Raw genomic sequence first — 26131 nt, 5'->3', positions numbered from 1 at the left:
AAGGAACGAGGAAGCCTTTTATACGCTGCTACCTTAAAAATTGCTATTGGTGAAGTGAAAAAGCAAGATTCTGAACGATCATTTGTATAAAAAGTGGGGAAGAGGGCATTGCCCAATATATTCATGTCTACTTATATATAAAAATATAACATTTGGAAGGCATAACAAGAAGTGAGTAAACAAGTGACTCTCTTGGAGTGAGGGAGGAACCAGGCAGCGGAGGACAGGAGTGGAAGAGAGCCTTTTCTTTCCTTAACCATGTATTTACTTATTCAAAAATTAAGTAAATTTTAAAAAGATATTTTATTGATTTTAAAGAGGGAGAGAGAGAGAGAGAGAAACATCAATGACGAGAGAATCATTGACTGGCTGCCTCCTGCGTGCCCTGCCCTGGGAATGGAGCCCACAACCCGGGCACATGCTCTGACCGGGAATCAAACCGCAATTAGGTTCATAGGTTGATGTTCAATCACTGGGCCACCGCCGCTGGACAGTAATGCTTTGAGTGAAAGATTGGAGATTTCATAGATTTTTATAAAGGAATATTATGAGCTTGCTGCTTTTGGTGAATAGGAACTGTTTTTATGTAGATTTAGATGCAACAAAAGAGAAAATTAGTGAACGGGAAGATAAATCTGAGGAAATCACCTAGCATGAAAACAAAGAAAGAAAAATAGATGGGAAATATAGAGAAATTGAATAAAATGAGAAGTTCCATTATACACTTTATAGGATTTGCAAAAAGGAGAATAGTTGGGGGGAGAGGGGGAAAGAGTAATCATCAAAGAAATAATGTCTGAGAATTTTCCAGAATTACAATATAAACAAAACCAAGTCCCAAGAATAATAAACTAAAACACCTGGTGCACATAATGTACCATATTAAAAGCAGAGAATATTGAAAACCATTAGAGAGAAAAGGTAGATTATCCACAAGGGACTAACAATTAAACTAGTCAAATGCCTGAAAACAACATAATAATAGCTTCATATAATTGGGGGGAAAGAACTATGCATCAAGAAGGCAGCTGGGTCCTAACCTTGTTCTACCTGCTATTCTATCTCCCTCTACATATAGCTCAGCAGCTCAGGTAGCAGCAGGGGGAGTGGGTGCAGGTGGCTGGCTTTGGGAAGGTTCTCACCAGGGCACCCACAGGCCATGTCCCCTGGCCCCACTTCCTCCACAGTCACTGCTTGCACCAAGATGACAACAGGGAAAGTCAATTCTATTGAATGGGCAGGCATTAAGGGAAAAACCCAAAAGATCAACAAACAGTCATTTAACATAACCTTGAAAAAATGGAATCTTAGGCAAAAAATAAAAAATAAAAATTTTTAAGGCAACAGGACAGGATAAATCTTCATTTCAAAAAAGTCTTGACAAAAGGGAAAAGGAAGCAAAGAAAATGATCAGAGAAGGGCCATCAAGTAGATTAAAGATGACTCAACAACAGAACCAGAATTTAAAAACGAGGGTATTTCAGCTCCCGTGCAGTGGGAGACAAAGCTCTCTGAGGCCAGTCTGAGTGATGCTTCGTACATACCTGTGTCCTACAATTCTTAGAAGCAGCTTCATCAACTATTTTAGGAATGCAAACTTTCTCTAGTTCCAGAAACATTTTTAAGATGCATGGAAACCACTTTATCCTATACTTTAACACATTTTTAAATAAGTTCAAATGCTTTTTGAAGAGGTAAAATCGTGTGCTGATTAATTTCAGTAAAAACAGAAATTAGTGGAATGTTCCATTAAAGGGGGTTTTGTTTTATGTAAACATAACATTCCATAGACTGTGAAGGGCATAATACAAAAAACCCTCTAAAACACACACAGCCCAAATGGCAGAGTCATTTAAAATGGCCCATCTGCTGGGACTGGTTTGGCTCAGTGGTAGAGCGTTGGTCTGCGGACTGAAGGGTCCCAGGTTCGATTCCAGTCAAGGGCATGTACATTGGTTGCAGGCACATCCCCGGTAGTGGGTGTGCAAGAGGCATCTGGTTGATGTTTCTCTCTCATCGATGTTTCTAGCTCTCTATCTCTCTCCCTTCCTCTCTGTAAAAAATCAATAAAATATATTTTAAAAATAAAAAAAATAAAATAAAATGGCCCATCTTTCATATTTGTGTTTTTCCCTATGATTATTGTCTCTGAGTCTTCTATATGATCCTTATCAGAATCGCAAACTATCTGTGGGAATATCCTGCAAGGGAAGGTCCGGGATTTCCCCAAACCTGTTCATGTGCTGTGGATATAATGTGTACGATATCACATCCTGTGTTATCAGGACATTCCTCACCAAAGGCTTAAGAGTTGGCAATATTGGAAAAGTCTGAGCTCCGGTGTCTGCTTGTGGATAAATTGTTTCCAAATATTTTGCTGGAACAGCCACTGAGAAACACTTTTGCAAAATATTGCAGCTACGTTTTATAGAGTTTTAAATACTAGCATAATCAAATATGTTTGTGTGCTGAGGACAAAAAGAGTAAAAAATAAAATCTTGGTTACAAAAGGAAAAAAAAGATGGTGAAATGTAGATACCTTCAAGAATACTTAGACTAAGAGAGTTCACTGCACAGAGCTTCTGACAGAAAGAGCGACGAAGTTCTCCTCCTAAAGAGATGCCAGTTCAGCCCCAAAGGAAGTTCCGATTTCCTAGAAGAGTCCCACTTATATTCTAGAACAGCGGCCGCCAACCTTTCGGACCTCACAGACCACCAGTGGCCCAAAGACCAACAGTTGGCGACCGCTGGTTCTAGAAGAAACATTTGAGAAACAAAAACATCATTCCCAAAGTTTTATACTCTCTTGGCATTTTTACTGCCCAGTGAGCCCAAAGTGGAAGCCAGAGGCGAGAGCAGATAGAAAGCCCCTAACCCTCAATCCATGCCGTTGTGACCAGGGTGAGTGGAATTTCAGTCTAGACCTCCCTCTGAGGCCTGAACTGTTTCCTGGCCTCTGCAACCCATGTCACTTCACACCAGAAAGGATCCAAGGGCCCCATCCCACTCCTTCCCATCTGTATAGCCTGCTGCTTGTCCAGCAGCACCTGAGAGGAAATGGTGTTCTCTCCACTTGGCTGCTGCCGGTGCTGGGGCCGGGGGACACGCAGCTCTCACTGACTGTTCCTGAGCATGCTCCCCGGCCTGCTTGGGGAGGGCACACTGGTTAAGGCCACTCTCCAGGGCAGGAAGCATGTTAAATAGAGATGAGAAGGAATTACCAAGAAATGACTCCCCAGCCCTAATCGGTTAGCCTCAGTGGAGAGAGCGTAGGCCTGCGGACTGAGGGGTCCCAGGTTCAATTCCAGTCAAGGGCATGTACCTTAGTTGCAGGCACATCCCCAGTGGAGGGTGTGCAGGAGGCAGCTGATTTCTCTCTCATCAATGTTTCTAATTCTCTATCCCTCTCCCTTCTTCTTTGTATAAAAAAAAAAACAACCTAAACCCAAGCCCCAATCTGGTGATTCCATAATGAAGACAATGACATCACACCATTGCTCTGCTTCCTGCGGACCCACAGAAAATCTGGTGCAACTTCACTCTTTTTACAAAAAATAAAATAAAATAAAATAAAGTCCTTTCTTCCCCTGCCTCTCTGTTCAGACATAACATCATCAACACAGCTCTTTAAATATCTCTGCCGGGAGGCTATATTTAGTGACTATTTGGCCCTTAAAATGAGCCTGATTTCCTGTGGCAAAAAGTTCTCAGCAACTAGGAAAGAGGCCCAGAGAATTCTGAAGCACTGACAAACAGCTTTAAAGCTTGAGATGTTCAAACATGGTAAGAAAAGGAGTTAGCTTGTTTTTTCTGGATAAGGGACTAGCACTCGAGAGGGGGAGAAAAATCAAAATAGAAGGGTATGTCTGGCCTGAAGGCTTCCAAAGTCAGCCTGGAGAACAGACTGACATGAAGTAACTATTTGAGCCAAAAATCCTATGTGGTAGGTATGTGGCATGAGAAGGCACGAGTTACTCACTCATTCATTCACTCACTCATCCACTCACACACTCCACTCTCCATTCACTCACTCATTCATTACTCACCACAGCTGCACATTTCCCTCTAGGCAAACCCCTCCGGTCTATAAGAGCTCTAGGTCATGGGCAAACAAAAAAACACAAACCCTTGCTGAAACCAGTTTGGCTCAGTGGATAGAGTGTCAGCCTGCAGACTGAAGGGTCCCGGGTTCGATTCTGGTCAAGGGCATGTACCTTGGTTGCGAGCACATCCCCAGTGCGGGGGGGTGCAGGAGACAGCTGATCGATGATTCTCTCTCATCGATGTTTCTAATTCTCTATCCCTCTCTCTTTCTCTCTGTAAAAAATCAATAAAATATATAAAAACAAATACAAACAAACAAACCACAAACCCTGGGACTGGAAGGCCTTCCCTAGACAGGACCTTCGGAGGGACACAGAGTGAATGCTGTGGGGAACCTGGCGGGTGGTGGGCACTGGAAGACTCTGGGCGGAGAGGAAATAACAGTCAGCTCTGGCTTCTGCTCTGGACCCTCTCATTCAACCCACTCCCTGAGCCCAGATGCCAGGGCATTGTCCCATACTCCAGAGGAGTAACTTTCCCAAAGCCCCCACAAGATAATAAACAACAAAAGTGGAGCCTGGCAAGTGTGGCTCAGTGGTTGAGCATCAACCTATGAACCAGGAGGTCAACGGTTCAATTCCTGGTCATGGCACATGCCTGAATTGCGGGCTCAATCCCCAGTAGAGAGCATGCAGGAGGCAGCCTATCATTGTTTCTCTCTCATCCATGTTCCTCTCTCTCTCTTCCTCTCCCTTCCTCTCTAAAATCAATAAAAACACATCTTAAAAAAAAAAAAAAAGAAAGAAAAAAGAAGTGGAGCGGGAGCTAAGACTCTCTGGCTACAAAGGGCTGAACTCTGAGTCCCAGGCCCATGGCAACCGATGGAGGCTGACAGAGTGTGTCTGCTAGACTGCGTACAAAGGCCCTGCTCTGTGTCTGCCTCCAAGACTGGCCACACGAAGCAGCTCCTCTTTGAGACAGCCACCAGACCTTCTGCTTCCTCTGGTGCAGCCTGGACTAGTCATACTTTCCCTTCTCAGAACCGCGGTCCTGTCCCACTGCGTGTGGTCCGCCAGTGTCCCCAGGATGACCCAAGGGAGCAAGGGAATGCACGTTTACTTAGTCGTGACTAAGGCTTGCCAAGCAACATGCCATTCTTTTTTTTAGCATTCTAATTGGAGATAATTTTAGACTTTCAGAAGAATTGCAAAAATAGTACAGAGTTCCCGTACATCTTTGCCCAACCTCCATTTATATTAACTAACGTCTTACGTAACGGTAGGAAAGTCATCAAAATGAAGACATTAACCTTGGTACGATACTATTGACGGTACTCCAGAATTAATTAGGGTTTCTCCAGTTCTTCCACTACCGTTCACTGTCTGTTCCAAAATCCAGCCCAGGATCCCCACCTTGTATTAATTATCCCATTTCCTGAGTCTCCCCAGTCTGTGACAGCTCCATAGTCTTTCCTGGTCTTTCTTCACCTTGACATTTTTGAAGGGCACTGGCCAATTATTTTGTAGAACATCCCTAAATTTGGGTTTGTGTGTTTTGTTGTGATTAGTTGAGGTAATGCAATTTTGGCAAGAAAACCACATATGTGATGTGCCCGGCTCAGTGTATCTTGGCAGGGGTCATTTATTTTGATACACTACCTTCTTGAGTTTCTCTGGATCCTCAGGGCAATCCACGAGATGGTTTTGTTATTCCTCGTTATACAGATAGGAAAGCTGAGGCAGAAAATTGAGGCATTTGCCCAAGGACACAGAGGTGGTAAGTAGCACGATAGGATTTGAACCCAGTTATGTCTTTGGATTCCTCTACTCCACACCAAACTGTTACTTCAATTCTAATTTAAAATACTTCATATGACTTTAACTAAATATGGGAGGTTGGACTTGGATATTTAATCTAATTATTCCTAGTCCTACTAGTATAATTCTAAAATCAATAAATGAATAATAAGAATAACAACTAACATTTATTGAGTGCCTACTATTTGTCTGGCATAGTGCTTCATCTTGTATACATAAGGTGTCTTATTCAAATTCTCCCAACAACACAATGGAGTACATACTCTGGCATACAATCCTTTATTCCAAACTCTTGAGGCAAGTGTGTTTGAGATTAGAATTTTGGGGTCTAGGAAATACCCTCTTTTCAAACACAATAATATCTTTGTAGCATATCATATGACATTCATTCTAGGGTGGGCCTATAACAAAAACTGCAAATATGCAGGCCCAGACAAGTCCAGATGTGGTATCAAATTCTGAAAAGAACTTCAGGATTCCAGAGCATTGGGAATCCAGAACAGCAGATTAGGCATGGTGGACCTGTACTATTATGTAGAGTTGTGGATAAATAATCCTACCTAATGAAAGAGTAATATGCAAATTAACCAGCACTCCATTACACCCACAAACCAATCAGAGCTAGTATGCAAATTAACCCCAACCAAGATGGCTGCCGCCACAGAGAAGGAGGGAGGCTTGGGTTTCTCTGGCAATGGAGGAAGCCAATCTTTCCACACACTCTGGCTGGCCTAAACCTCCACTCAGGCTACAAAGTTTCAATTATCGAAGGTAAACAAATCCAAACAGAAATGGTGGCAGCCAAGGAGCTGGAAAGAGCAGGAGGCTAGGGTTGCCCCCAGCAATGGAGGAAGTCAAGTTTTAAGCACATCCTGGCCGGCCCAGGCCCCCACTCCAGGCTACAAAGTTTCAATTATAGAAGATACATAAATTCCAACAGAAATGGCTGCCACCACGGAGCAAGCAGGAGGCTTGGCTTCACTCCAGACTACAAAGTTTCAATTGTAGAAGATAAATAAATTCCAATACAAGGGCCTCCTCTTGGGTCGTCAGGGGGAGTGGCTGGCCTGCATACCACCACAGGCCCCTCACCCAGGCTGCCCCATGCCCCAAAGGAACCCCCACCCTGATCTGGGACAAACCAGCCGGCCCCCACCCATACACAAGGCCTCTATTCTATCTAATAAAAGAATAATATGCAGATTGACCATCACTCCAACACACAATATGGCTGCCCTCATGTGGTCAAAGATAACTGCCCCCATGTGGTCACAAGATGCCCACCACAAGATGGCCAGCAGGGGAGGGCAGTTGGGAGGGACCAGGCCTGCGAGTGCAGTTGGAGGCGATCAACCCTGTAGAGGAGGGCAGTTAGGGGTGACCAGACTGGCAGAGGAGGGAAGTTGGGGGCAAACAGGCTGGCAAGGAAGCAGTTAGACATCCATCAGGCTGGCATGGGAGTGGTTAGGGGGTGATCAGGCTGGCAGGCAGATGCAGTTAGGGCCAATCAATAAGGCAGGCAGGCGAGCAGTTGGGAGCCAGAAGTCCTGGATTGTGAGAGGGATGTCCAACTGCCTATATAGGCACGATCCCACCAGAGGGGTGTCCGTGTAAACAGGCAGTTGTACATCCCTTGAGGGGTCCCAGGTTGGAGAGGGTGCAGGCTGGGCTGAGGGACATCCCCCTCCCCCCACTCCATGCACAAATTTTGTGCACCTGGCCTCTATATGTAATACCGTGTTTCCCTGAAAATAAGACCTAGCGCAACTTTGGGAGAAAAAATTAATATAAGACACTGTCTTATTTTCAGGGAAACATGGTAGATACCTAGAAACCCAAGCAAACAGGATAATTAATTACTCCAGGACTAACAAAAATTTATGCTGGGAAGGAAAAGATATCAGAGTACACTAGGGACTCACCTGCCCCTAGCACTTACAGGCTGACACTGGCTACAGAGTTCGAATTCTAGGAACAGGACAGTGTGAGTGTAAGCCACGTGGGTGGGAAGAGCACACGTGCGAATGAAAGCTAGATCTTTATCTTCCATAATGGCAGGTTCATAATAGAGGCTATAATAAAAGCAGTTTTAAAAAATGAAACTGGTGTTCCTGCGGAGCAGGAAATGGTTGGGGAAGGAGCTGGGCCAGCAGCAGGCTGGTTTTGGCTAACAGGCCTGTGTAACTATCTGACCCCTGCAACTATGTACAGGTATACTGTGAGTGAAAATAAAATCTGCCCTAACCAGTTTGACTTAGTGGACAGAGCGTCAGCCTGCAGACTGAAGGGTCTCAGGTTCAATTCTGGTCAAGGGCATGTACCTTAGTTGCAGGCACATCCCCAGTGGAGAGCGTGCAGGAGGCAGCTGAATCAATGTTTTTCTCTCATTGATGCTTCTAACTCTCTATTCCTTTCCCTTCCTCTCTGTAAAAAAATCAATAAAATATTTTTTTTAAAAAAAGAAAGAAAATCATACAACTAGTCCTGGGCGGAGCCACAAACCCAAATGTTCTGACCTGAAGCCAGTGTCCTTTCTCTCCCACTTGCACCCTTGCTTCAGCCTAGACCCGTGGTCTGCAAACTGCTGCTCGCGAGCCACATGCAGCTCTTTGGCCCCTTGAGTGTGGCTCTTCCATAAAATACCACGGCCTGGGCAAGTCTATTTTGAAGAAGTAGCGTTAGAAGAAGTTTAAGTTTAAAAAATTTGGCTCTTAAAAAAACTTCAATTGTTGTACTGTTGATATTTGGCACTGTGGACTAATGAGTTTGCCGACCACTGGCCTAGACAATTCTCTCTGCGTGCTCTCTGCCATCTCAGCCGTCATCTCTGATCCCGCCTGTGCCACGATGTCTTTCCTGGGGCCTTAGAACTGAAATGCAGATTCCTCCAAGCACACAGTCTAGCCTGGGCCCTGTGCAAAGGCAGGCCATTGTGTTCAGGTCCTGGCCCAGGAAAACACATCCTGAGATCTCCCGATAATGCTGCCTGTGGTTCTGCATCCTCCCCCTGAGCCCAGTGCGAGTCCTTGTCTAGACACACTCACTGGAGGGGGTGGGCACTTCATTAAAGCACAACTTGGGCCTCACCGGGAGCAGATGAACCAGGAGACCTATTCGTGCCAACTGGTGCACCAGCCCCAAACGGATATTACGAAGAACTACCCTGTTTCCCCGAAAATAAGGCAGTGTCTTATATTAATTTTTTCTCCCAAAGTTGCGCTAGGTCTTATTTTTCAGGGGATGTCTTATCTTTCCATGCGCTAGTTCTTATTTTCGGAGGATGTCTTATTTTCGGGGAAACACGGTAGTAATAAGAGCTGATATTTCTGAGTGCTTGCTACATGGAAGGCAATGCATTGAGCATTTTTCATGTATGATGTCACTTAATCCTCTCAGCAACCCTATGAGGTAGGTGTTTTTTGCCTGTTTGTGTACTTAGATGCTCTTTCAACAGCTCTCCACTTCACTGGCTCCGAGTAACATATGCAGCCAGTGCCTCTGGAAAGCAGTTTGCCTGGGACCCATGGCAGGTGAGCTGTCTGGCCCTGAAGCCCGTGCTCATCGCCTCCACAGAATCTTGAGCACAACGCGGACCCAGACACGAGCCTGGGTCTGCCTCAGAGTTGGGCAGTGACTTGCAGCATGGAGCCTGGGCAAGTTATGTTCCTTCTCCAAGCCTCACTTTCCTCTAGGAAACTAGACTGAATCAAAGGTCACACCTCAGGTAACGACAGAAGCCAGGGAGGTAAGGTCAATGTAAGAAGCTGGCTGGCAGAAGACCAAAGTGTTTATGCCCTGGTTACAGGTTTCAGTTTATTTAAAAAAATAGTGATAATAATAAAAAATACATAGGGGGGAGGCAATGTTAAATATGTACACAGATAATAATTTAACTTTAAAAAAATGTAAAAAACAGCCGAAACCGGTTTGGCTCAATGGATAGAGCGTCGGCTTGGGAACTGAAAGGTCCCGGGTTCGATTCCGGCCAAGGGCATGTACCTTGGTTGTGGGCACATCCCCAGTAGGGGGTGTGCAATAGGCAGCTGATCAATGACTCTCTCTCATGGATGTTTCTAACTCTCTATCTCTCTCCCTTCCTCTCTGTACAAAAAAAATGTAAAAAACTAAAAAACAACAAAAAAAAAAATACACACATCTGTAGCTGCCAGCTTGAATCTCTCATATTCTTTCCAGCTCAACAGTCTCCAAGTCAAATAGATTTTGATAGGTCGAGCCACAAGTTTGCTATTATGGCATCATTTTATTTTATTTATTTTAAAATATATATATTTTATTGATTTTTTACAGAGAGAAAGAGAGAGGGATAGAGAGTTAGAAACATCGATGAGAGAGAAACATCGATCAGCTGCCTCCTGCACACCCCCCACTGGGAAATGCCCACAACCAAGGTACATGCCCTTAACCGGAATTGAACCCGGCACCCTTCAGTCCGCAGGCCGACGCTCTATCCACTGAGCCAAACCGGTTTCAGCTATGGCATCATTTTAGACAGTCCAGGGTCAAAGAACTTTTCTGGACATTATCTTTTTTATATGCTACAACCTGACCCGAATAGGCTAACACCAAGAAGGCTACCACAGCTGAGAAGACACTCCCACAGTTGTGCAGGGCCCAGCCTGCAGATGAACCTGGCAGTACTAAACACAAGCAGAGGATGGTGCCTGGGCAGAAGTTACTGGCTAACCATACTGTAAGTCTTCTGAGTGAGTGACTTTGAGAGGCCAGTTCTTTAGGGGACAGGGGTCCACCTGACCAACACCCATAAAAACTAAGTGCAGCCAGGAGGAAAGGTCTCTTAGGGGTGGAAAGACAAGCAGAATCTCGTGTGGAAGCGGAGAATCAGCACAGTGACGCTGGAATAACGGGGGAATAACGGGGGCCAGGGGTGATCGAAAGGCAGCCAACCCTAGCAGTGCTACCTCAGCCACTGCGCTGTCACAGAACCACCAATTCTAAGCCCTTGGGGCAATCTTGTCCAGGCTCTCACTGCACAGACCCTGACTGAAGACCTACAGAGGGGTGGGGGCACGGCCAAAGGAAAAAGCCACTGCCAGGAGAAGGCTTCCCGAGTCTTCCTCCAGCGCTGCAGGAGCTGCCGGCTGCCTGGCGGCGAAGCCCGGGAGCACGGGGCATTCAGACCTCCACCCCCGTGGGCCTAAGTGCCAGGACACAGCCGGCCCCCGAGGGAAAGCCAATCATTATACCCACCTCTGCTTCCTGACGTTAAGTCCGCCGCCTTTCTGGCAGAGACACCACCATGATCCTATAGCACCGCGGGGATTTCCCGCTCCCTTTTTAACATAGACAGCGCAGTGCTTCATAAAAATAAAAAATAAAAACTTGTTTAAGGTTAAGTAAATTATATCTGTGATCCTCCAACTTGGAACAGCACCAAGAACCTCCATGGCCCGGCAGGAAAGAATGTGTTGAATAGGCCGCTGGATTGTTTTTCCAGGATAAAGCCTCTGTGAACACGTGCCAAGTGTGGAAATCCAGCGTTTCGTCTAGGGCCACAAGGAGCACACGTGCCGCAGTGACTGTCCCTCCGGGTTCAGCGGCGTGGCCCGTCCGCGCAGCGAGGCACCGGCTCCGTGGGGCCTCTTCTCCCGGAGCATCAGTCACCTGCAGTAGGTTTCATGGCTGCCGTAACAAATCACTGCAAGTTCAGCACCTTAAAACTACACCCATGTACCATCTCACAGTTCTGGAAGTCAGAAGGCCAACGGGGTCTCACTGGCTAAAACCACAGGGTCGGTAGGGCTGCGCTCCCCATTGGAAGTGCTAGGGAAAATCCCCTTTTGTGGTCATTCCAGTTACCGGTATAATCTGATTCCTTGTATGTAGAGATCCCAGGTCCTGTACCCTCGCTGTCAGCCAGAGGCCACCTTTAGCTCCTAGAGGTCTCTCCTCAGTCCTTAGGAGAGCACCTGCATCTCAGAGCCGGCAGCAGCATGTCGACTCCTCACACGTGCACTCTCTCAGCAGCATCCCTCTTCTGCTCCAGCCAGGAAGGTTCTCTGCTTTCAAGGGCCTATGTGATTGCCGAAACCGGTTTGGCTCAGTGGATAGAGCATCAGCCAGCGGACTAAAAGGTCCCAGGTTCGATTCAGGTCAAGGGCATGTACCTTGGTTTCGGGCACATCCCTAGTAGGGGTGTGCAAGAGGCAGCTGGTAGATGATTCTCTCTCATCGATGTTTCTAACTCTCTATCCCTCTCTCTTCCTCTCTGTAAAAAAAAAAAAAAAAAAAACAAAAAAAACAATAAAATATATTTCAAAATAATAAAATTAAAAAATAAAAAATAAAGGGCCTATGTGATTCGATTGGGCCCACCTAGCCAATTCAGGCTACTCTCACTTTCGTAACATGTTAAGCTGCCATGTCAGTCACCCATGACTGACACGGAAAGGAAGACAAAACAGGCTTGGTGCTTAACGTGTGAAGATCCTTAATTACATTTGCAAAGTCCCTTGTAGTATCACAGCTTCAAAAGGTGGATATGTTGATGGGGCAGGGCTGGTGGCACATTATTCCGCCCACCATATCCCATGTCACACTTCTGAGCCACAGAAGGAACACTCAGAGCCCACCTGTGGACGCAGACCAGAAACACTGTCTCTCAGGCCACGGGCTCTGGGTGTACCGGGCTGGAGGCGGAAGTCTTTCTCTGTAAACATGTCCCTCCCACTGAGTTCTCGCTCCTAAAGCACACTCACCTTTGTCCCACCAGGGTTGCCAAAATGTGGGTTTCAGTCCAATGGGACACAGATCAAATAGACTCACACGCCTTGGAGCAGGGATGGGGCCTATTCCATTTTCTGTTAGAGTAACAACCGCATGCATCCTTAGTATGCGCTGTTAGCTCATTCCACAAACATTTACTGAGGCCCTACTGGGTACTGAACACTGTGCTTAGTGCGGGGAGGCCAAGCTACAGGGAAGCTCAGAGTCCAGTGTGGGACAGACAACCCAAGAAACATTAACACAGAAACCCACAAAAACACCACCCAATAAATTGGCCAGGAAGAGTAAGGGCAAACCTCCCGGAGGAAGGGCCATCAGAGGTGGGACTTAACGGTGAATAAAGTGGGAGAGGCATTCTAAGCAGAAAAGGACTGCTGGGAAAGCAGAGGAGAGAAACGCCAAGGGCTTGGTAAGGCTGGGCTGCGGGGGAGAGGAGTGGCAGGGCATTAACGCTGACAAAGTTTGGCTCTGTGTCATGCCAACAAGCTTGGTTTTTAGCTTAGAGTAATGCATAACAAACAGAGGTTTTTTAAACATGAAGTCATGCAAGCAATTGTGCCTTTTGCTTTTTAAAATGTTTTTATTGATTTCAGAGAGGAAGGGAGAGATGAGAAAGTATCATTGATCGGCTGCCTCCTGCAGGCTCCCCACTAGGGATGGAGCCCACAACCCAGGCATGTGCCCTTGACCAGAATCAAACCCGGGACCCTTCAGTCCACAGGCCAAGGTTCTATCCACTGAGCCAAACCAGCTAGGGCCAATTGTGCCTTTAAAATAGAACCCAGACAGCGCTGGCCAGTTTTGCTAAGTGGTAAGAACATCAGCCCTCAGAGAGAAGGGTTTCAGGTTCGATTTCTGGTCAAGAATACATACCTCAGTTTCGGTTCAATCCCTGGCCCTCCTCAAAAGTTATGTGGGAGGCAACCAATTGATATATTTCTCTCCTCCCAGCCTTTCACTCTCTCTAAAAGCCAATGGAAAAAATAGCCTCACTCCTCGGGTGATGATTAAAAAAACAAAAACAAAATAGAACTCAGACAGCCAAGGAAAGGGTAGATCTCAAGAGGGTGGAGGGCAGGAAGGCCAGCTCAGACTAGAGATGAAAGGCTAAAATAAGGCAGAAGCAGTGGCGGGGGGACGGGAGTGAGATGGAGAACAATCAAGGAGACATCAGCAGCACCAGGGCTCTGTAGACTAGACGGGTGTCAAGGGTGACTGGGAAAATTTCAGCTGGAATGGCCAGGGGTGGCTTATAAACAGAAATTCTCAAAATCTGAGAACAAAGGAGAATCATTAAGCTTGAGGCAGGAAACAGAGATTAAGGTTAGGTGGTGTTGGGTTTTTCTTATTAACGGTAATGAGCCCAGACTGTAACTGCGAAGGTCCCATCTGGAATAAGGATCTCAAAGGAAACAGAAGATCTTAAGCCACTTCCAGCCTGAGCCTGGGAGAGGGGACATAGGACAGGAGAGTAAGACATTCAATAGGAGGTCCGCAGAGACCCACCCACAGCTGCGTCAGAAAGCTGGTCTCTTCAGGGTTCTTTCTGGTGGCTCCAGATGTGCTCAGGAGAACCCACATTCACAGCTCCATCAGGGCTCACAGTTCAGAACTGGGACCCAAAATGGCTGATGCTCATTCAGTCCTTTATTCAAAATACTTTATCCTTCATTCCACATACCCTTATCAAGAGTTGCCCAGAGCTAGACACTGTACCAGGAACCTGAGGTTAAAAGATGAAGAAGGCACTCAACACAGATTTTTTTAATGTCTACCAAGTGCCAAGCCCCGGGCTGACCTGTTACTCTAGGGCCGTGGTCGGCAACCTGTGGCTCGCGAGCCACATGCAGCTCTTTGGCCCCTTGAATGTGGCTCTTCCACGAAATACCACGGCCCGGGCGAGTCTATTTTGAAGAAGTGGCGTTAGAAGAAGTTTAAGTTTAAAAAATTTGGCTCTCAAAAGAAATTTCAATCGTTGTACTGTTGATATTTGGCTCTGTTGACTAATGAGTTTGCTGACCACTGCTCTAGGGGAAGTTGCCCTGGATATTGCTCAGAGAAGAAACCACACAGCTTATGCCTGTGTTTCTGAAGGACTATGGAAAATGGGAGGAAAGAAACAGAGTCAGTGAAGATACATCCAGGGAAAACCAAACAGAGAAGGCATTTGCTTCCAGCCCCAAAGAGGAGAGGGGACATATGGCAGGGGAGTAAGACATAATAACACACAGAACAACGGCATCATGGGCTGGCCCCGTGAACCACACAGCCAAATACCTCACAGAACTACTGTTAGAAGATTAGCATTTCTGCCAAAACCAGTTTGGCCCAGTGGATAGAGCGTCAGTCTGCGGACTGAAGGGTCTGGGGTTCAATTCTGATCTAGGGTACGTACCTTGGTTGCGGGCACATCCCCAGTAGAGGGTGTGCAAGAGGCAGCTGATCAATGATTCTCTCTCATCGATGTTTCTAACTCTATCCCTCTCTCTTCCTCTCTGTAAAAAATCAATAAAATATATATTTATAGCATTTCTGCCATGTTCACAGGTGACATTTCCCAAGTTCCTACATTCTCATAATGGCTCATAATCGCTCCATTGTGCATGACTTAATCGAAATCTTTGCAACATGAGCTAAACTTGAAGCTTTAGTGGACTTCCAAAAGTCCACCACTCAGTTCTTTGATTTTATTCAAATGTGCTTCTTTTGAGCCTTGGAGACACACTTCCCTCTCCCATTCAGGAACCTTTCACCACCTAATTTATTTTGTGTTTCATGGACATCCGGAGCCTCGGCGGGTGTAAAGCCCTCCGCTGGATGCTGGGGCACTGGCTAAAACCTGGGTGAGAGACGGAGAGCCCACCTGCCATGAAGGAAAGGAGACATAAAACAAATGAACGGAAGCCAAGGGCAACATGCTAAGTGTGGGTTAATGATAGGTCTCAACTTCCCGGCTACATGTTACAGCAGTGCTCGGAAGATGCTTGTATATGCATGATTCATAAATCAAAAGCTTTCCAGTTCTAGGGCAGCAGCAGAAGTGCTTTCACAGTGAAGGCTGTATTTGAGAGAGACCTCAAATATGTAAGTGGCAGGATCTTAGCTTCCTCAAGACATTGCCTTCTATTTGCTGGGAGGAGGTGTTTTTTGTTTGTTTTTTAATCTTTTGTATTTTGAAACATAAGTAGAGGTAACTACACAAAACAAAAATGTACAGTAATAAATGATCATAAACCACCACCCAGCCAATAAACAGACTGATGACAGAACCCCATCAATAGTGCTCAGAAGCTCCCTTTGCACACCCTCCCAATCACTAACCTCCCCCTGCACCCAAGGATAATCTTTTATTTGGACTTTTATGTAATCATTCTCTGTATTCATTATAGGTTTTTTTAATTTTTATTTTATATTCTTATTGATTTCAGAGAGGAAGGTAGAGGGAGAGAGAAACATCAATGATGAGAGAGAATCACTGATCGGCTGCCTCCTGCACACCTCCTATTGGGGATCGAGCCCGCAACCCAGGCATGTGCCCCCGACTGGAATCAAACCCAGGACCCTTCAGTCCACAGCTGACGTTCCATCCACTCAGTCAAGCCAGCTAGGGCTATTAGGGCTATTCCTTACAGTTTTAAGCAGCACACCTTAATACTGGTTTAGCTTTGCCTGTTTTTAATTTTTAATTTTTTTTTCCTTTTTTTTTTTTTCTTTCTTTTTTTTTCTTCTTCTGTGTTTCCTGCATGGTTTGTCTCCTCTGGCATTGCCCACAGGACTCTGAGAAGCTGTATGAATGTGCAGGCACAGACTCAAGACCCAGCTTTCCCTCCAGTGTTGTGGCAAGGGACTGTACATCATGGGGCACAGCCTTATGCCCCTTGATGCCACCTGATCAGAGCCCCAGGAAGAGTGACCCCTGGAGTTAACCACGTTGGAGCTTTGTTGCTTTTTAAAGTTGATGTAAAGAGAAGCATACAGAAGGTGTTCTTTCGGGCCTGCCTTTTTTGTAAGACTCATGCGTGTTGTTGAATGTAACTATAGCTTATTCATTTTCATTGGTGTATAGCATCCCAGTGAGAGACTATATCACAACTTACTTATCCGTCTGTTGTCAATGGACTTTTAGATTGCTTCCAGTTTGGAGCTATTACAAAATATGATTATGAATATTCTTCTTGGTGCATATGTATGCATTTCTGTTGAGTATTTAGCTACAGTGGAATTGCTGGCTATTGAGTGTGCATATCTTTAATTTTAGTCTAATACCAGACTGTTGTCCAAAGAGCTGCTCCACTGTAGAACCCCATCAATAGTGCATGAGCATCTTCATGCTTCACAGCTTTGCCAACGCTTGACACTGTCAGGTTTTGGATTTGTTGTTGTTGTTGTTGTTGTTTCATTTTTATTTCAACCACTCTGATGGGCATATAGTGAATCATGTTGTAATTTTAATTTGCATTTCCCTGATTACTAATAAACACCTTTTCATGTGTTTATTTGTCATTGTTAATCCTCTTTTGTGAAGTTCCTCCTGTCTATTTTTCTATTAGGTTGTCTTTTTCTTTTTTCTTTATTCTTATTAAGTTTTTTACATATTCTGGATACAGGCCCTTTGATGGTTATGTTTGTTGCAAAAATCTTCTATGAGGAACGTCAAATGTCCCGGTAAGTCCATCGGGAAAGACCCAGGGAAAAACAATCTCTGTATCTTTTCTAACTCAGCAGCTCCAGACCACACTGCAGCTTTAAAGGGAGATGTGAAAAGGAAAGTAAACAGTTTGAGACTAGATTCACCAGGTTCAAACCTCAGATCAGCCACTTCCTTAGTGACATTAAGGCAAGTCATTTAAGCTCTCTGGGCCTCAGTGTCCACACTTAAAAACTGACCACGATCACCTACTGCATGGCTGTTCAGTGGTTAAAAAAAGGTTGTGTAGTTGTGCTTTATAAACTACAAAGAGTGTTAGTTGTTAAATCAGAAGCCATCAGCCACACCAGCTTCCTGGACCCTCCAGACCAGCTCCTTGAGTTGTTCCACGGCACTAACAACAGAGGCAACAGCAGCAACCTTTCAGATCCCAGTGTCTCTTCTGATCGAGGACACCTTCATTCCCCATCGGCTCCCTGAATGGTACTGCCCACAGCTGGGAACAGGGCTCCTCCCTGCCTGTCTGGGCAGGAAAACAGGAAGCAGCCCCCACCCTGCCAAGAGGTGGGGCTGACAAGTTCCCTTCTGAGGTGGGCATCTATCCAGGCCATCAGCACTCTGGATGCAGGCAAAGCACTGGCCCCCAGCCCGCTGCCCGCTGCAACAGGCTGCTCCTTGCCCGTGCCCAGGTTTCCTCAGCACTTTGTCCCGAGGAGGTGGAGTAAGTGCGCCAACGGATGGGAATGCAAACAGGCGCTCACCAGTGCTTCCCAGACAAGGGACTCTTGCAGGAGCCAAGTGGCACCAGGGGTCTACTCTCCTGAGCCCCACAACCACGCCTCATCCCTTCCTGGGGTGCAGCGGCATCCTCTCCTGAGCCCCACATCACTAGTGCCTGGTTCCCATCCCACACACAGGGGGCATGTGGAAACTTTTCAAGCCAGCAGCTACAGCTCAGAAGAAATGCAAAACCTTATTCCACAGGGTGAAAGCCTGTTGACAGCAGTTTTATAAGAGAAAATATTTGATAGCTGGAAGAACCTTCAGAAATCTTTTCCTGCCTCCTGAATTCTGAAATGAGAAGTTCAGTAGCAGAGCCAGATATTCTCCCGGGGAGGGCTCTCATATTCCTCTGCACTTATCGTAACATCTCCCAGGCCCCGATGCAGACTCCAGCGCTTGCACATGCCACGGCCATCAGCCACATCCAGGTGCCTGGTGCACTCTCCCTGCCTGGTAATATAATATGTTCTAGCTCAGCAAGGTCCCACCTGAAGCAGAAAGAAGCCCTGAGAAGGCCAAGACCATGTTTGGAGGAACGCTTATAAAGTATTCCAGCCCAGAGTGGCTCAGGGGTTGAGTGTGCACCTATGAACCAGGAGGTCACAGTTCGATTCCCGGTCAGGGTACATGCCCAGGTTTCAGACTTGATACCCAGTGTGGGGCATGCAGAAAGCAGCCAATTAATGATTCTCTCTCATCACTTATGTTTCTATCTCTCTCTCCCTCTCCCTTCTTCTCTGAAATCTACAAAATTTATTTAAAAAGTATTCCAAACTTTATAGAAATTCAAATAAATGGACTTCAACCCAAATTCTGTTTCTAAACTCTGCAGGCTTTCTCTTAAATGGGTCCCCCAGCCGAACTCTCAGGAGCTGGGCAGGGGCTTCCATGGCACCCTGAGAGCACAGGCATGGCACACAGGGCAGAAACGTAGTAAGAATTAACAGCTGAAGAAATCAAAGGAGACAGAGGAAGAATCTTCAAAATGTGCAAAGGAAAAGTGCTCTGCAGAGGGGGCCCGCCTGCCTCAGTACACCGCTCCCTGTAGATCCTCCAATGTTTTCGGTTCACACATTTGGCAAACAAGGCAATTGCCTGCCTCGTGCAAGGCCCTGAGACCTAGACCCTGCCCCTAAGAGCCGACAGTCTAACAGGGAAGCCAAGATGTGGGCTTGCTTGGATGAATAGGAGACACAAAGTAGTTGAATGCATGATCTAACAGGACACAGGGGCTGCCTGGTGGAAGGAGGCAGTGTAAGTTAAAGCCTGAGAGGGACTACCGACTCTGATAGATGAGAACAAGGTACTTGAAAACAGGAAGTGACAGAAGCCATGTTGGGCTTTAGCGACAATCCCTCAGGCTCTTTGGGGGAGAGGGCAGGGAGGATGGGATTACAACAATGTAGACAACAAGTAATAAGGACAGGAACTGTGAGAAGCGAAGGCACCAGAGAAATGTCACGGAACAGAATGTGACTGTGAGGGCAAGAGGGAAGGAAATCGCAGAACGAACTGATGCCAAGGAAACGAGGGGAACCAGACACGGGCATTCAGAGCATGTGTTTGGGGCATGTGCAGTTTATCTGGGGGAAATGTCCAATGGGGAATGGTCACTCAGGGTGGGCAGTCAGGAGGAGATGTGGGGATTTGGCGTCGTGGAGATGAGAACAGACAGAAACCACCAGATGGTGGTGAGGGCAGAGGAAGTGGGGTGAGGGCAGCACCTTGAGGACCCCAAGCATTAATGGGGGGAAGGAGGAAGGAGGAAGGAGGAAGGAGGAAGGAGGAAGGCAGCCAGAGGGAGCCAGGCAGTGACACAGGGATGGGAACTGTGTAAGGCCAGGCTCTGGGACTGGTTTTCCTGGGTCTGAGTCCCAGCTTTGTCACTTACTCAGAACCTTGAGCTGGGTCTGAACCCTCTTAAACCTCAATTTCCTCATCTTTAAAAATAGGGGTTAGAATTCGTAAATTTGTTGCAAGGATTAAAAGGGGTCGGCTTGTGTAAGGCCTTGACCAACTGCACACAGTAAGTGCGGTGGACGTTGGCTGTTATCAGCAGTCTGAGTAGGAGGAAACCAAGAGCACAAACCATGGGCACAAAGAAAGCTGTCAGTGTCTTGTCCACGTTCTCAATACCAACTAGAATCAGAGGTTGATTGTGTGCTGTAGATCATGAGCAAGGAGCAGAAACACCGGACTTACACGTGGAGAAGAGGACCTGGCTGTCTAATTCTAAAGCCCTGACTTCACTCTTTACTCACCGTGTGACCTGGGATAAGTCCCTTGTCCTCTCTCAGCCTAAGCTATTAAATAGGATAATGGATAGAAATCACCTGACATGTTCCTAGTACCCAGTAGGCCCTCAATAAGTATTTGTGCCGAAACCAGTTTGGCTCAGTGGTAAAGCGTCGGTCTGCGGACTGAAAGGTCCCAGGTTCGATTCCGGTCAGGGGCATGTACCTTGTTTGCGGGCACATCCCCGGTAGTGGGTGTGCAGGAGGCAGCTGGTTGATGTTTCTCTCTCGTCAACGTTTCTAGCTCTCTATCTCTCTCCCTTCCTCTCTGTAAAAAATCAATAAAATATATATTTTTTTAAAATAAGTATTTGTGTCTCTCTCTTCTCCTCTAGAACCCAAATCTCCTGCTCTTCCAAGCACGTGACTCATTAAGATCCTGTACTCCAGTGTTTCCCAAACTTCTCTCGTGATGAGAATCACCTGGTGGAGTTGTTAATATACAGATTTCTGAATCCCAACTAAGAAGTGCTAAACTAGGATTTTTGGGAACATATAGGTAAAATTGTATACTTATTATTTTTTTTAAATATATTTTATTGATTTTGTACAGAGAAGAAGGGAGAGAGATAGAGAGTTAGAAACATCGATGAGAGAGAGTCATCAATCAGCCGCCTCCTGCACACCCCCTACTGGGGATGTGCCCGCAACCAAGTTACATGCCCCTGACCGGAATCGAACCCGGGACCTTTCAGTCCCCAAGCCGACGCTCTATCCACTGAGCCAAACCGGTCTCGGCTAAAATTGTATACTTAACTAGTGCTCTAAGTTGAGAGTTTTCTAAGCTTAGAGCACTAGTTAGTATACAATTTTACCTATATGTTCCCAAAAATCCTAGTTTAGCACTTCTTAGTTGGGATTCAGGAATCTGTATATTAACAACTCCACCAGGCGATTCTCATCACGAGAGAAGTTTGGGAAACACTGCAGTGTACTCTATGGTTGTCTCCACCTGAAGACATTGTTACTCTCTAAGGACTCCTCTGTGTTTCCAGAGCCCCCGCCTCTCTCCTCTGATCCCAGCATTCACCTGCCACAGAGCAAAGCTGCTCACATCCCAGGGTGCACAGGACCAGCGGGCGCTGGCTGAAATGCAGCCTCTGATTCAGCAGGTCCTCTCGGGCAGGAAGGACTCCGGTGAGGCTGGCGCTGCAGGTCCTGTGTCCTCCATGCAGAGGAGCCCGCAGTGACCGCTCCACCTCCCTGCTGACTCACAAGCACCACTGAGGCAGGTCTCTTTATCTTACTCATCTCTGTGTTCTCTCCATGGTAAGTGCTCTAAATGGATATTGAAAAAAACAAACCTAAACAACCATGGAGAAAACGAAACAGCCATAGAGAAAACTACTTTCTGGCTAATACAAGCAGGGAGTCTTGCTTTGTCTGTGAGCTGCAGCCCTCCCGGTTCATTCCAAAATCGTCCTCTGGAAATGGCAATGTGAGGACAATGTGGGAGAAGGGGCCCGGAACCTGGAGCCTGGAACTCTGGGTTTGAATTTTTTTGACCTTTCATTCATTCACCAACCGGGGGCCCTGGGTAAGTCACCAAGCTCTCATCCATAAAGTGAGGGAGATGATAACCTAACCATCTTGTAGCCCAACGATAGCTAAAGTATGCTTTATAAACGGCAAAATGCTCCAGGCAAGGGATTATTATTACAGTAGCTATTTTGAGGACAAGAGCAACTTTTCATTTCCCTAGAGCCCGAGGTTGCTTGCGATGGACTGGATGGAGAACACACAGCAGGGGTCAAGTTGGAAATGGGAGCTGTAGCAGGTGGGTCTGAGGTCCTGCACTGGCAGGGCCAGTGACCATGAGAGTTGAGGAGGGAAGACTTCCTGGAAGAGGCTAACGGAAGTGAGCAAACAAGGATGGCCTGAAGGCACAGCCAGGATACGAGCCTGACTGGAAGGCAGGCAAAGAAATCAGAGTTCTCTGATGGGCATGGGGCAAGCTCCTGACTCAGAATGTAGGAGGCAAGGCTGTACCAGGAGGAAATGGTGGAGGGAAAAACATCAAGTAACTACATCTGTCCCTGTAACCCAGAGCTGAGTAACCCACTCAGGCCAGGGCTTACCTTCCGGAGCCAACCAGTCATTTTCTACCCTTGACTACAGCCAGCTTGCCACTAACACAAGCCTCAGGCATCTGAGGACACAGGCAAGAACAAGGCACAGTCCTGCCTCAAGAAACTCATAGTTTACTGAGGGCAACATAGAAATGGTGACAGTATGAGGCAGCAGGTAGGAGTGGCCAGTTCTGTTCCTATCTCCACCTCAGCCAATTCCCGTGGTCCACACTCACCTCCAGATGTTTCCTGATGCCACACCCTCTCCCATTCCTAGAATGCCCCATCCCCATCTCAACCTCTCTACTCAGCAAGTGCCAACTCATGCTGAAAGGGGTTCAGTCTTCCCAACCCCACAGTCTGTACTTGATGCACATGCTCTCGGTAATGATCACATTACCTAGTAACACTTCTGTCCCTCTACTGAAGAGTTAACCACGACCTGCACGATTACTTATACTGTGCTTTCGTATGTCTTATCTCGGCAGTCAGATGTATAGTAATAATCACTGAAATAGTGCTCTGCAGTTTACAAATGCCCTCACACATACTATTTAAATTAATCCCCACAATAAAGTATTGCCTTTGTTTTACAATAAAGAAACGGGGCTTAGAAAGGTTAGACATCTTGCCTATCCAAATGCCCGGCCATAAAACTCAAACTTCTCGCCAGTATTCCACCCAGTAGTCAGAGGCAACACAAGGCAGTGCTTAAAGGCTGGAACCACTTCCCAGCTGTGTGACTTTGGGCAGGTTACTTAACCTCTCTGGGCCTCAGTTTCCCCCTGGGAAATGTGGCTGATACCCACCTAATAGGTTCTTGTAGAGATTAAAGAAGGTAATACAATAAAGTAATCAGAACAGTGCCAGACACTAATTAGTCACAATTATCACTATATCCTGGCTGATTCTCATGGTCTCTTAACTCATTAAAGAATTTTTTCTAATTTATTTTCATATCTCATAATACATTTAATAGGTAGTCATTAAACAAAATAAATTTTTGCAGGTTGACTAATGCTAAGTTTTAGGATTGTTCTCTCTCTCTCTCTCTCTCTCTCTCTCTCTCTCTCTCTCTCTCTCTTTCATTTTTCAACCCCCTAATAGAAAACGCCCCCTTTTACGGCTCCAGACTACCTCCTCACTCCCACACTATGCCCCCAACACTAGGACAAATTTACAAGTGTTCCGCAGAATAATCTAGACTCTCTTTGTTGGGCTGCCCCTGGATAGCAAGGAGACATGCCAGTCATGGGTAGAAACTTTCACAAACCTAATTTTCATCACTTTAGATAATGGGTCAAAATTCTATTTCTTTATTGCTCCAGGTGTTACTTATTTGAGTCTCTAGAAGGAATGGGTTATCACAAAATAACACCTATTTATTTTCCTTTTCCATCTTAAAAAAAAAGAAGAAGAAGGACCTCCACCGCTTCCTGGGGCAAGAAGCCTCATGTGACCAGGCAGCCAGTTGAGGCAGACACACCCAGCACAGATGGGCACAGGAAGCTTCCTGCTTTTCAGCAGTCTGGTGCACAAAGCTAGAGGATGAGCCACAAACCCAGCGGGACCCTGGGGGGCAGGAGCGAATGGCCGTCCCTCCCATTCTGCCTGGGGCAGGATGGCCAGGGAGGGGACACTCCCTACTTTACATCCCCAGACACACCTTCAGGGGCCAGCGGTGGCTGCAAAGGGGAGAAGGTGGAGTCCCTGTAAAGCTTGTAGTCTTTGCAAGAGTCCACGTACAGAACACACAGCCGGGTCCTCACCGTCTTTTCTGTCTAAAAGTTTGGAGGGAAAAGCAGAACAGAGCAGGGGACGCAGCCTCTGGCAGGGGAGGACCAGCTGGATCTTCAAAGGTTCCCCTCGGAGAGGAGGGAGCACCCATCCATCCGCCCGTACAGCTTTGGCACTGGGATTAAAAGAAGCGCTGCACCCTTTGAAACAGAGTTTGCACACACACGACCTGATGCACACTATAAACACGTCAGCTTGATTCAGTCAAATCAATACACCAGGCATTAAAGCTCGGAGGTTAAAAAAAAAAAAATGGATTGTGGCTTTTTGTTGATGATAGAGGAATGTTGGCCCCCAGCCCTGGTTGGGCTGGACAAATAGGGCAGTCTGCCTATGAGCTGTCAGGCACATCTTGGGGGATAAAAATCAAAACCCCAAGTCGGGTCCCTGGGCACCGCTGGCTAGCTGGCTCATCCTTACCAGCACCTCCATCCCAGCCCCTGGCCGACCCCTCCTCCAGCCCCCAGGCATTTTCCAGGCTCGGCCACACTTGGCATTTCCCACATTCCTCCCCTCCGCCCAGACCCCTCCGGCCCGGCCTCCGGGGGCCGCCAGCCGGGGTGGTGGTCAGAGCTAAGCAGGAGGCACGAGGCGGGGAGTCCTGGGGCGGGTGGGGGTGGTTAATGTCAATGCAACTGAGAAGCGATGGAGAGGGACGAAAAGGCTCCCGACCCTTCACATCCCCAACCCTACACCCACTCTTTGCCGCCACATTTGCGTCTCAAGTGGCTCCTCGAGGCACTCCCCTGCCTTAGGGACACTCCTTCCAGGCCGCCGCCCCTGTGACCCCGGCACAGCCCCGCCACAGCCCCGCCGGGACCTGCCCGCCGCTGCACCGCATGGACCCCGCTCCCTCCGCGGAGCCCCTCTCCCCCGGACTAGCTGGGATGCCCGGTCCCCAACTTTCCCCGGCCGCCTGGACCGGAGATGCCCCCCTCTTCTCCCGGCCCCCGGCCTCCCCTTGGCCTGGAAGACCACTCCTTCCTTCAAAGCCCCCGAGGCTCACCGCAACCCTCGGGGTGCCCCAGCGGCTCACGCCCCGGGATCTCCCCCCCCCCCCCCAAGTCCTCACCTGAGTCCGCTCGAAACTCTCCCGCTCCGCCGCCTCCATCCCCGCGCCGACACCGCGCCGGCTCAGCACTTTGGGCAGCGGGTTGGACACCTGCTTCATGGAGCTGGCCATCCGGTCCATGGTGCCTCCCCGGACCGAGTCCAGGGCCCTCGATCGCCCCGGGATCCCCACGGCGCCGTCCGCCCCGCCCGCCCCGCTGGGATCCGGCGCTAACGGGACGGCTCCCGCCCCTCATTGGCTGAGAGCGCTGCTCCTCTCCGAGGCCTCGCCCCCGGAGGCTTCCCCGCCCGCCCCGGCCTTTCCACAGCCCGGGCGCCCCGGCCCGGCCGAGCCCCGGGACCGCGAGGCGCGCGGTGACCGGCCCGGAGGTCCGTCCATCACTGGGTCCCACGGCCCCCGGCGGGGAGGGGCGGGCGGGGCGGGGCCTGGGGAAGGCCCTGACCTGCCCGGCCCGCCTCCCCCTGCCTTTGCACGGCTCTCCGCGTCTCCCGCCCTGCGCCCCAGTCCCGGACCCTTCGTGAGCCGCTCTCTCCTCGGCCCCGGGGTGCTGCGAGGTCCCCGCGTGGCGGGCCGAGGTCCCCTGGCCGGGAGCCGGGCCTCCCGCCTGGGGATTCCCTGTTTACTTCTTTCGGTCCGGGGACCTGCGATCGCGGGCTGGACCGACTTGGCGGCTGGAGCCCCAGGAAGCGCCGTCCCCAGGCCCGGCTCCTGCAGGTTGGGTCAGCATCTGCCAGTGTGTGGCAATTCCCACTCAGCTTCCTCGGCTTCCTCCCTGATCCGATCCTGCTCTGAACCGCTGCCGATCCCCTTTGTAGTGATCGCAGCGGCCCCAGGAGCGCGGG

At 48.0% G+C, this 26131-nt stretch overlaps 1 protein-coding gene across 1 annotated transcript in view; it reads right to left on the bottom strand.

Moving 5' to 3' along the window:
• HIP1 (huntingtin interacting protein 1) overlaps positions 1-25484 on the bottom strand; it is a 139238-nt gene extending 113754 nt beyond the window's left edge. The window contains exon 1 of the mRNA XM_084881508.1: positions 25290-25484. Coding sequence (XP_084737634.1) covers positions 25290-25409 — 120 coding nt within the window. The 5' untranslated portion in view covers positions 25410-25484. The remainder of the gene's footprint in view (positions 1-25289) is intronic.
• Positions 25485-26131: the final 647 nt, after the last annotated feature.

This window comes from Pipistrellus hanaki (genome assembly GCF_964339955.1).
Source record: "Pipistrellus hanaki genome assembly, chromosome: 4".
NCBI classification, from domain to species: Eukaryota; Metazoa; Chordata; class Mammalia; order Chiroptera; family Vespertilionidae; genus Pipistrellus; species Pipistrellus hanaki.
Note: the sequence above shows the minus strand (reverse complement) of the source record. Positions and strands in the feature narration are given on the sequence as shown.